General features: G+C 43.5%; 1 protein-coding gene across 1 annotated transcript in view; it reads right to left on the reverse strand.

Moving 5' to 3' along the window:
- Positions 1–12565, reverse strand: part of RO60 (Ro60, Y RNA binding protein) — a 446084-nt gene that overhangs the window by 216251 nt on the left and 217268 nt on the right. The window contains exon 4 of the mRNA XM_085601530.1: positions 10288–10434. Within this exon, the coding sequence (XP_085457656.1) occupies positions 10288–10434 (147 nt within the window). The remainder of the gene's footprint in view (positions 1–10287; positions 10435–12565) is intronic.

The following is a 12565-nucleotide window of genomic DNA, read 5'->3' on the forward strand; positions in this document are numbered from 1 at the left end:
GCCGCGTAGGCAGTCCCTTCACTTTTCTTAATAATGGTCCCGCTTTGGAGACTTTCCTCTATGCCCTTGTGTTGCCACCAGGAGGCTTACCGTCAATACGCGAGTGCCACGTCACCGTGTTCGGAAGCCTTGATAACTCATATGCGGGCCTGCCTGCAGTTGGCTTTTACCGTGAGGAAGGAAGTGAGCTGACACGGCGCTCCGATGTAGAAAAAACTCCCCCCTCTTCTAATTAATTAAATTCTTTAGTTTGAGTTTTTAGTCTTTAGTCCTGATTCCCATCTAGGACGGACCTCTAACAAGGTTTCCCTTCCTTTTCAGCTAAATAATCCGCTGTGGTCTGAACTGATTCTGAAGTCCCCTGCCCAAGTGCATAATTTGATTATTGACTGATTCTGAAGTCCCCTACCCAAGTGCATAATTTGATTATTGCATCAGTTTACAAACTCAAGCGGGTGAGTTGTCAGACCCGTACTTAAAATTTAATAGCTCCCTGGTTTGGAATTCCTTGGTTTTAACTTTGAGTACCATTTGGATTTCATAGGAAAACAGGCCATACATCCCTATGTAATTCCCGTAATTCACACAGCATATAAGCGGGTGAGTGCTTTTTCAATCTTTATCCTTCCCCTCCCCCCCCCTTTTTGTACCATTCATGGTTCTTTTCCTGATGTGCACCTCCTCTCGCCCTAATTTTAGGTGTATACCGGGCTGGAACGATACCTGCAAATTGCCGAGGTGGGTAAGATACATCAATGGTGTTTATGTTAACCTTGACCATTGGAGGCTTATTATCAATTGGATCCTCCATTTTATAGGGTTTCCCCCCTCCAGTTCCCCGTCCTGAGGAAGATCCGCATGGCTGAGGTAAAAAGATTCCCTCCGTGCCGTCAAGTCGGATCGAAGCGTCGACGCTATCTCCCAATTAACCCGGATCATTAATCCCCTCTGTTGTCCTATCCCCAATCAAAGGATATTTGTCCCTTGACCCTTCTTTTGAGAATCATATGAATCAAGTGTATATATTTTATGTTTGGCCAGGTTATGAAGACTGTTTATCTGTTATCAGTCCTACGTAGAGTGTTGTAAATATATGCCCCTTGAACCGCCTTGGGAATTCTTCCCCTTCCAACTCCTTACACTTTTGAGCACCCTTCTTGCACGTTCCCCTGTGGGAGCAACCCCTTTCTTTTTCTAACCTATCAGTTTTCAAAAATGGAGTTTTGTATAAACCAAATAAACGCATATTGCTATTTTTGAATTAATTGGTTGTTACACATCTTATATTTCTAAATAACAATTTTCTTTGTAACCATGAGCTAAGCTTTTGTATGCTCTAAATAATTGTTTACTTAGAAAATAAGTATTATTCATAATTGTTGAGATATTGGTCTAGGAGCATTGTTTCTTGTATCATATTGACACCCAGGTCCTTGGACTTTGCGTTTAGGTTACCTCATTGACTTTAATGGCAAATTTAATTCAAGCAGTTCAGGTTAAAAATAATACACCCTCTATTTTCTAACGTTTCAATACACTGCCTGTATTTTATAGATCATGGGCCTCGTAAAAAAAAATCCTGCCTAGCGTCAAAGACTAGAGCTTCAAACTGGCTTCAAAAGAACACCACAACAAACAAGCATTTGAAATGCAATAGGTCTCGCATTTGTTTGAGTTAGAGCTATTTGGCATTGTAAATGACAATGTTTTTTTACTATGTGTTATGGAGTGTATGTATGTGCTGTGTAGTGGTATTATGTGGGTTTTATTGTATTAGTTAGTTATGGAACTGTGTGGTGTGGAATTGTGTGGAGTGGTTTGTAAGCAATGGTAAAAGTTATAGTCCAAGGTTTAACGTCAAGGTTCATTGTGTACATTTATTACTCTTCCAGGACTGTTGCAAATGTACAGTTGGTACTATGGACAGCTGAGCACATATAATATCCAGGGCAGCCGATACGTGTTTCATCCTTTTGGACTTTATCAAGTCTGGTAAACTTAGTAGCGTGCAGATCAGTCAACCAGAATATACAATGAGTTCACCAATAGTAGATGTTAAATAGCGATCATTCAGTGTCAGGAATCAAAAGTGCTGGGAAGCAGTAGTGTACACACAAGCAGTGAGAAGTAGTTGCAGTCACAGAAGTAGGCCTGCGCCTGAAAAGCTCATAGGTATGAACCAATGATTAAACCTGTATGCCGCATAGGCCATGATAATCCATCCATGCTGAAGGAGCCACAATTTTTGGTTAGTGTGAAAATCCACAACCAGTTTCAGCAGGAAGGAATGATAATTTCTCAAAGACACTTCATTTTGGTGAAAAGCTGTATTCAGCTGGTCAGCAAATAGACCTTAGAACTAAATTTTTTTAGGTCCTGCCTTAGGTATCTTTTAACAGACTTACTGTCTCCAAGTGGGCTTTGGGTCCACCCCATACTCATTATTTGGCCCTTTCTTGTCCTGCTCAGTTCCTTGCTTCTGATTCAATGGCTTTCCTTCCTATTATTGTTTTTATCTCACCCAATGAGCATTTTGGTCTCACCATTTTCTGACTGGATTTTTTCAATCCAGATGCTGACATCAGCATCATGCATTGCAGTAGACAAGGGCTATGTTGTCTCCCTCGCTCTGTGTTCTCATAGCTCCTCCTTCTGTTCCCACCCCATTTTTAATTTACAAATTAGCTCCCACCTCCTCTTGCTGCACTCACTTGACCCCACCATGACAGGTGCAGTGGGAGCCAGGGAGCTAACCTGCTAATTTGCAAATAAAAAGAGTGGGAGAGGAAAGGAAGGAGGGACAGGGAGAAAAAAGAGAGCGAGCAGTGAGCAGTCATTCATTCAATTTTGTATCTATTCCATGATGGCCAGCCATGCATTTGTGCTAGCCCCGCAGCTATGTTTAGTAAGCTTTATGAAAAAGCATTTCAAGACGGTTGCTGTGCCTGCACATTAATGTTCTAATGTGGTTTTAAAGTGTTCTTTTTGATCTTTCTTTTCCACTATTTTTTTGAGTCTTGTAACATTCTTAACTGCCTTTTTATTAATTAAAATATCCTGATGTACAAGCCGCTTCAAGAGAAAAGGTTAGACTACCCCAATGTGGAAAGTTTGGTGGTGAAAAAATTACTTACTTCTAATTTTAGTTCTCCTCCAGTACAATGATTTTCTATACAAAAGTGTCCTTTAAATAATAATAAACATCTTTAAAGGCACAATTTTTTTTTAAAGATGCCAGTTATATCCAAATAGTGGCTAACTCCATCAAAAGTTACTAAAAACATCTTTCACAAATCGTTCTAACAGCAACAGAAACGAAAAGCATGGCAATATTAGCAGACTAGCTGTCAAACAACTAGAATGAAAAAATGTCACTGCGCCTTTAAGAAACCACCCTCCCCAAGGTTCCATCACGCCCCCCTCCCTCCCTCAACCGGGCGACAGTTCAATCAGTTTCATTTTTACAGTTAAAAGAGGGCTCCTGGGTAGAAGACCTACAAGTTTTCCAATAATTCTATGGCAGGACCGGAGGCTCAGATTATGCTTCTCTATTTTTTTTTTACCACTCCAAACAGCAGCCAATGAAAGCACAGTAAAATAGACAAAACATGTCAACATACTACATATCTCATGAGGCTTTGAACCACGCCTCCAATAACAACCAATAAACAGAGTCTACAGTATACAAATTAACAAGGCACCAACTTGACTGCCTCTTTCTTTGCTGCTCCGCAGTCAAGATAAGTGCCTTGTTAATTTGTCTTCATTAACTTGCAGTTTCGGTTTTATGCTTATTTGGATTGAGTATGACTTTATTTATTTGATCGCTTATTTTAGACGTGCCTCGCTCGTGCTGTGCTGCTCGCGTGCTTATTAGTGGTGTCTCTGACTCTGGCAGTGCGTGTTGCGCTGTCCGAGAGTCTGTAGACAGTTTTTCTTCATTGCCCGTTATTGTTTGCTTATTCCCGCTGCCTTGGTGACCAAGCGTCTTTAATCGCTCGCTTCGCGAGCCGGCAATTGTGCCAGTGCGCGACATTGAAAAGGGACTGGCCCTTACCCCATTCAGGCAGCAAAGCGCACCTCGGAAGCCTGCCCGGACTCCTACGTGCATCTCGGGAGCCTACACGCGACTGTGCTCGCCCTTCAGGTTCCTTCGTCACGCTGGTGAAGACTTCCCCGGGCTGAATAATTGAGGGTTGGCAGCGCAGTGAGTTCAGCCAGCACCGGGCCGATTACATGGATCATCTTCATAGCGCTTGGCGCATTTGCATAATTTAAATCTCTCTGTGAGGTCTGCAGTGCAGATTAATAATTTTTGGGCGCCCTGCCTCAACAGTCTAGTAGGGTTTTCTTGCCCTCCATTAGTCCTAGTTACAGGGACCTTTTGGGTACTCTCAGGCTCTCACTGCTCTAGCTATTTTGCTCCCGACCGACACCCTTTCTCATAGAGAGTTAGGGTTGGAAAATAATTTAACTTCTCCCTGAGAGTGTATGAGCTGAATATATTGGTATTCCCTGCATGATGTCGGACTCCGAGGTCCTCGAGGAGGAATTGGCTGCCTATTAAAAGACTATTATTATGATGATTCTTTAGAGACTTTAATTGACAAATCTCTAGATAAAAAATTGGATTGGAAATTGGATAAGGTTCTCTCCTCACCCTTGTTGCCTATCTCTCAACGCCTTGATAAATTAATGGGCCTTCCCTCCCAGCCCCCTCAGGGAACCCGCCCTCTTCCCCCCATCCTCCCTTCAGAAATACCGATGCCCAAGCCTCAGGTAATTCTCCCGCCTTTTCCTACAGTTCCTCAGGGGGGCAGACTGTTACATTTTCTGAGCAATTGGCGCAATCTCACGTCAGATGCGTGGGTTTTACACACAGCGCAGGGTTATCAAATAGAGCTGGTCGGTGTGCCTGTTCAGGCGATCCCTCCGCCCCTCTCCTTTGTTCCCTACGAGAGCAAACTTTTACAGAGCTTCAAGAACTCTTGACCAAGCAGGCCATTGCTGCAGGGCCCTTCGAGGCGGAAGGGTTTTGCAGCAACGTCTTCTTGGTGGAAAAGAAAGGAGGAGGTCAGAGGTTGGTGTTAAACCTCCGAGAATTCAATCCCATTGTGGTCTACCGTCATTTCAAAATGGAAGGGATTCACTTGCTGAGGGACCTGTTGTTGGAGAACGATTGTATGGTCTGGTCAGACTTAAAAGATGCTTATCTCACGCTTCCCATTTGCCCCACCCATCAGAAATTTCTCCAATTCCGATGGAAGGGGCAATGGTTCTGGTATCGGTCTCTTCCCTTCGGCCTATCCTCAGCCCCTTGTGTCTAAACCAAACTCATGAAGCCAGTGGTCAATCGGCTCAGAGAAATGGGAGTTCGCATGATCGTCTATCTAGACAACATGCTCCTTCTAGCGCAAGATCCTGTGCTCCTTCTCACACATTTAAAGTGGACGATGTATCTTCTAGAAGACCTCAGTTTTGTTATAAATCTAAAAAAGTCTATGACATCCCTGTCCCAACTGATGGACTTTCTGGGCTTTCAGATAAACTCAGTGTCGGCGCAATTGCTTCTTCTGCCTTCAAAGTTAAACAAGAGGAAAATTTGCTCGACACTGTCCAAACAGATGATTTCCTTACGATCCCTAGTGAGGATTGTGGGTCTTCTGGCGTCGTCAATTCAGGCCATCTTTCCAGGCCCTCTGCACTACAGAGGATTGCAACGCCTGAAGATTCATTATCTACATAAGCGGTTCTCTTACGATCATCTCGTTGCACTATCACCAGACGCTCAAGACGAGGTCCAATGGTGGCTAGACCACATGGAAGCATGGAATGGCAAGGCCATTTTCGGAGCTTCTCCCGATATTATCATAGAATCGGACGCCAGTTGCTGTGGCTGGGGTGCACGATGTGGAGAGTTCGCCACTGGACGAAGATGGTCAGCGGAAGAGTTGCAACTTCACATAAATTGTCTAGAGTTGTTAGCCGGCACGTTTGCCATAAGATCTATCTCACCTCAGAACAGCAATTGTTGCATCCTTCTCAGGATGGATAATGTGTCGGCAGTGCGGTATATAAATCACCTGGGCGGAACAAAGTCTCGACTCCTCGCCAACATCTCGCAGAAGAGTAGTGGCGGAATATATCCCAGGCAAGAGCAATCTGGTGGTGGATTGGAACTCCAGGTTTCTCAGGGACTTCAGCGACTGGAGGTTGCATCCTTCAGATCACGACTACTCGAGGCCCCTGTCAGATAGACCTCTTTGCCTCTCGCTTCAACGCTCAGTTTCCCCTTTTTACAGCTGGAGGCCGGATCCGATGGCGATGGGCACAGATGCCTTCTTACATCATTGGGGTCCTCAGAGGAATTACGCGTTTCCTCAGTTTGCATTAATTCACAGAGTAGCTGCTCAGATCAGGCATCAAGGAGCCTTATTGATCCTAGTCACACCATTGTGGAAGACACAGTCGTGGTTTCCAATGCTTCTAGAGCTGCCGGTGGATCTTCCGTTTCAGTTACCCTCTTTCCCGATGATTCTCCAGGACCCAGTGGGCTCCCCGCATCCTCTGGTCCTTCTGAATCAGTTACCTCTCATGGTCTGGACGCTCTTCGGTGACATGACCGCATTGAAGGCCTTTCACCGGCGGCTGACTATTTTATACAACAGGCTTGGGCTCCATCCACCCGCAAACGATATTCTGCATTATAGAAACGATGGGTGGGTTGGTGCCTTCAACGACAGGTGGATCCCGTGGGATCTGATTTAAAAGATGTTCTTAATTTCCTGTCAGAGTGTGCAGGTCAGGGTTTGTCCTTTCGGACAGTGAATAATTTCAGATCCGCGCTATCAGCGGGGCATGATCATATTGATGGGAAACCTGTTGGTGTTCATCCGTTAATTTGTAAACTTTTGAAAGGTATTAGAGTGTCTCGACCTCCTAAACCCAGATACACTTCTTTATGGGATGTCTCCAAAGTTCTGGGATTATTAGAAGCATGGCCTGATAATAAAGATTTGTCATTGAAACAGTTATCAGCAAAGCTCACTATGTTATTGTGCCTCATTTCATGTTGCAGAGTGTCTGATGTTCATGCTCACGATTTGGTTGTCAGAAATGTTTCTCCCCAGGGTGTTTTTTTTGTCATTTCCAGGAGGACGAAAATGATGTTACGTTCAGTTGAGTATCCTGCTTTTCCTCATAATGAAAAGTTATGTGTTTTAAGATGTTTAAAGATGTATGAGGAACGTACCTTGAGTCACAGGGCAAACCCTTTAGGGCCCTTGCTTTTAGCTATTCAGACACCCTTCAAACCTGTTTCGTCTGCCACTTTGGCCCGGTGGGTTAGATGGGTTATGGCGGAAGCCGGTATTGATGTTGCTGTGTTTGGGGCACATTCTGCGAGAGGCGCTATGGCGTCTAAAGCTTTGATTATGGGTCCTCGTCTAGAAAACATTCTAAAAGCTGCGGATTGGTCTTAGGATTCAGTGTTTAAAGTGTTTTACTATAAACCGATACCTCATGTTTCTTCTGTTGTTGTTGATCAGATTTGAACCAGCATAATCTGAGCCTCCGGTCCTGCCATAGAATACAACATTTTCCAGCATGCGCGACAAGAATTGTTGATTCTATTACAGATCTCTTGGTAGTCTCTTTCCCAACATGGCTTCTAAACTCTGCATGGTACAGCCTGCCTATCTCCAATCCATGCATCCCTCCCCTTACACAGCCTTTGGTTTCCAAACACGCCTCTACTGGTGCTTGCTTTGGGACCGAGCTTGCTGATATTAGACACGCTACATATACCATTACAGCCTACACACCAAAGGAAGCCTTTTGGTGCCTCGAAGTCATATACGATACATCCCGGACAGTTATTAATTTAAAGCATTTGCGTTTACCGATATATCTAATAAACTGCAAGGGTGCTCATGAGCATGTCTCAGAGCCGCAATGATTAAAATATATGCCTTTTAAAACTGCAATTTAATTAGTGTTCTTCCTAAAATAAGTAAATTCAAATAACGAGTACAATGCACTTCCTCCCGTTTTACATCCTTCTGGAAATGTAACTTTATATTTTGCTTTTTAAAGGTTTCCCGTTAGTTCTGCAGCAAAGTAACAGGAGGGAGCGTTGTTTGGAGTAGACAGATTGGGCGTTTGCCCCTCCCTGCCAGCTTTTTGTGTTTTTGCCCTCACCACTACCCATTTTTCTGTTGCTTTTCATTTCCCCTTCCCCCAGCTCCGCGACCTTGCTGCACCTGCGTGTTGCTTCCTTCTCTTCCACTGTCACCCTCCTCTGCTCTTCTGTTGCTTTTTGTCCTCCCACCAGTTCTCCGTTGCTCTGTCACCCCTCCTCTCCATTGCTTTTCATTCACCACTCCCTAGCTCTTCACTGTTGCTTCTCAGTCTCTTCCCTTCCCACTGATTATTTTTCTTCTTAATAAATTATTATATATTTTTTATATAATTTACATGCATCTCTACCTCTAAATCTCTCTCGCTCTCTCTCTAAATCTCTCTCCCTCTCTAAATCTCTCTCTCTCTCTCTCTCTCTCTCTCTCTCTCTCTCTCTCTCTCTAAATCTCTCTCTCTCACTCTGGTCGGTTGACATGCTAGCTGTCTATTTGGGAGTAGGACGTAGCTGATATTCAACAGTTACTATGTAAACAAGCATTGGCATAGCCAATAGGTCTCGCTTTTGGGACCTTATAAGTGTTTAGCCATGCAACAGTTGATGTTGTTGCACCAAGGATATTGTGCTGCATAACTAAATACTTATAAGGGCCCAAAAGCGAGACCTATTGGCTATGCCAATGCTTGCTCTATTTTACTGTCTTTTCATTGGCTGCTGTTTGGAGTAGTAAAGAAATAGAGAAGCATAATCCTTGCCTCGGTGTCCTTAATAGAATCAAAAAGTCTAGTCGCGAATGCTGGAAAATTTTGTATTCATCTGGGGACATGGAAGGGTTGATGATGATTCTGATGACTATTTCCCAAAAAGAAGAAATAAGACTGCATGGAAAGAAAAAATCTTCTCCAGGGGATCGTCACCAGTAGTCATAAGCAGAGAACAGAAGAGCAAGATTATCCCAAATAAACAGGCAAGATGAACGAACCAAAAGCACTATATCTCCCAAAAATTACTCAGAGAAGCCTGTGCGTTTCTGAGCTAGGTGGTGATGGAGACCTAATAGGGGTAAACACCTTTCTTATTCCCTCCAAGAAATCTTTCATTACTGGTATTCTGAAGAAAGAACTTTGTGAAGGGGATTTCGTGTAAGCAACAATTGTCGCAAGTTGTACCTTAATTGAGTAAAGTGCAACCCAGACCTCAACGAATGATGGTGATACAGGAGCAGCACTTCATATATTCCATCATCTGCAGCTTAACTTGCAAGATTTTCAAAGGCACTTTATGAAGGTTAACTGGTGATCTTTCAGTTGTTGACTGCTGTTTTTGGGTGTTAAACCTATAATAATGAGGCAAAATGTTTGCCCAGATAGTGTTAGCATTCGTAAAAACAAAACAATTGTGAACAAATACTGCCATAAAATGTGCTGCAAAACGCATGCGGTAGCTGCATAATTTAGTCAGCCCTTCCGCATAATTTGGTCTTCCGACTTCGCATAATTTCAGTGGCCATGGTAAAGGGTGATGCCTTCATGCAAAATTCCCTACTTTATATATATATATATTTTTTTTTGCTGGGGGGGAGGTGGGATAATTTAAAGCGCGAGCTTCATCCATATCTGTTTCTTAGTAATTAAATGTAATTCTTATTCGTTATTAAGCTGCCTTAATTGGTATGTTTCTTATGAGATACATTTGTAAAATTAAGTTTGCCTAGTAAAATGTCCTTAGTGATCCCACAGGTAGTCAGAGATTTTTTTAAGTTTATTAATATCTGAGGAAATCCCATGAAGTAGTATGGTATGTTTCTTCATGAAAATCAGAAAGAATCCATGTGCACCTAAGGGAAAAATGGTCTTAAGAGGAAGAGAAGAAAAAAACTCAACAAAGTCAACTACATTTTCAAAAGACACCAGAAGAGATATCATACAAGTTGGGTTTCGGGAAAACCTCCTGTGGTGGCAACAGTGAAGGGAACTCAATACAGGCAAAGGTTGGGAAGAGTTAACAGCCCTTAAGGTACTCAGGGAAGTCGACCTAGACTTTCCTGGGGACACTGTAAATTACGCAAATATTCAGATTTTCCACATCTTTTGCAAGGTATTTTTTCTACGGAATCCTAGACTTGGCTGAAGACAGCCAAGATGGCTTACCTTTTTCAGCACATGTTCGTTGCACAATCTTTCACACACCAGTGTAACCTCAGCGCTTGAAGGTGTGAGCACAGAATTAGCGGTCATCTTTCCCAGGGTCCTCATCAAGGCTGTGATGGGCATTTCCCGGAGTAGGGCCTTCCAGACCTATTGCGGTTCAAAGAAGTGGTTGAATATTAAATGCTTGTGACATCACTGTTGGAAAGAACATCACCCAAAATCACTACCCTAAGATTCTGAAACCTCAACCCTGCCAATGATTCCAAAAACAAAGCTGGGTCAAGGAGTCAAACATTACCCTACTAAGGACTGCAAAAGCACCGTCCTGGCAATGATTCTAAAACACCAGCATGAGAAGTGTTACTAAAACATTAACCTTGCATGTTTTCCAAAAACATCACCATAACAAAGGCTCCCAAAACCCCATTGGGGAAAAGATTTAAATCCAGCCCCCCATGTACTGATTGCAAGAATATCACCCAAGCAAAGATTTCTAAAACACCAAGAAGAGGATTTAAAACTACCAAAGCAAGGATTTCAAAATTTTAAAAAAACACCTGCGTAATGGGTCCAGAACCACCATTTTAATGTCTCATTTCATTTTTAACTCCTTTGGGTGAGGAAGGAAAACATTTGTAAAGTGCACATATCTAATCAAATCATCTTTACCTGAGATTAGTGTTGCTCCATCTACCCTGTCACCCTAAAGCTTCCTATCATTTTGTGAATGCTACCTGACTGCCCCACAAAATGGCCAGACTGAAAGTGCTGTCAACACAACATCCTCGGAACACACCTAGCTCCTGTGCAAAAGAAACAGAAGCAACCGTGCTCAGAACAATTTAACTGAATTGCCTTTTTCTATAGTGCGAACAGCTGCTTCACAAGAAAATGTCCCAGCGCTGGCCAGCAAGGAAATTCAATGTAGTCCTACTTTTCAGTGAAGAGGAAGGTCTTCAACCTCTTTTTAGGTCTCGCCTGGCGAAAGCAGCACATGCGCTGCTCTCGTCATGGAGAGCACCTTTTGTAATCGATTCAGCCAAAGCTGAATGCACGCGCGTCCAAATGGACAAAGATGGCTGCTCTCGCCATCGGCAAAGCTAAACATGCACGCGTAGGAACAAAAAAAATGTACGTGCATGTGGACAGCCCGACGCCATCTTTGTGCACACGCGCGCGCTTTTTTTGTCCCTATGCGTACATGGCGGCGTGCTTTCACTTTCCCAGACAGGCTGAAGGGCCCGGTGGCAGTGTTGAGGAATCCACCACGGCGCACGCAGCCACCGCTCGCCCCCAGAAGCTGGCGTGAGGCTTCCCGCGAGCATTGCTTGTTAATTGCGTGTCCCACTTTATTAGCCGCCCTGACCTCCAATAAAAGCTTTCAACGGGCGGGGAGAGTGCCCGAAAGTCGAGACAGAGAGGCTGGCGCGGTAGCCACTTGTGCGGTTTCCTCAGGGTATGAGGCGGGAAACATTTATGTATTTATGGTAAGGAATGCATCTTGAAATTCAGATAACAGTTAATGCCGACTGGAAAGCCTGACTGTTAGCGGTTTTATGTGCGGGGTAAATGTTATTCTGTGTATTTGCCGCATAGTGTCACGATTTTAAATCAACATGGTGGGTGCCGTTTCATCAAGTGAGCGAGAAATGTTAGACATAGTGAGAGGTGACAAAAAACATACCTTTTCTTGGCTGACGTCACTTGTGCTTTTTGGACTGAGGACCGTCTCACAAAAACTCTCTAGCAGACAATTAGACTCTCAGAACCTTTATCGACTTTGTGGTAAAATGACTAAGTGAGTTAATGACAAGCCCGGTCAGCTACTGAAAAGCAGTCTCACGAATCCTACATTTATTATCCTAATCCCACCCCCCCAACTCCACAGATCTTAAACCCTACTCTCTACTCCTCACTCTCTACTACTCACTCTCTACTACTCTCTACTACTCTCTCTCTACTACTCACTACTACTCACTCTCTACTCACTCTACTATGCACTACTACTCTATTCACTACTCACTCTCTACTACTCTCTACTATTCTCTACTACTACTCACTCTCTACTACTCACTATCTACTACTCTCTACTCACTACTACTCTCTACTACTCATTCTCTACTATCTACTACTCACTCTCTACTATCTACTACTCACTCTCTACTACTCCCTACTACTCTCTACTCACAACTACTCTCTACTACTTATTCTCTACTACTCTCTACTACGTACTATCTAATACTCACTACTACTCATTCTCTACTACTCTCTACTACTC

The sequence above is a fragment of the Triturus cristatus genome, chromosome 4_2 (assembly GCF_964204655.1).
Source record: "Triturus cristatus chromosome 4_2, aTriCri1.1, whole genome shotgun sequence".
NCBI lineage: Eukaryota > Metazoa > Chordata > Amphibia > Caudata > Salamandridae > Triturus > Triturus cristatus.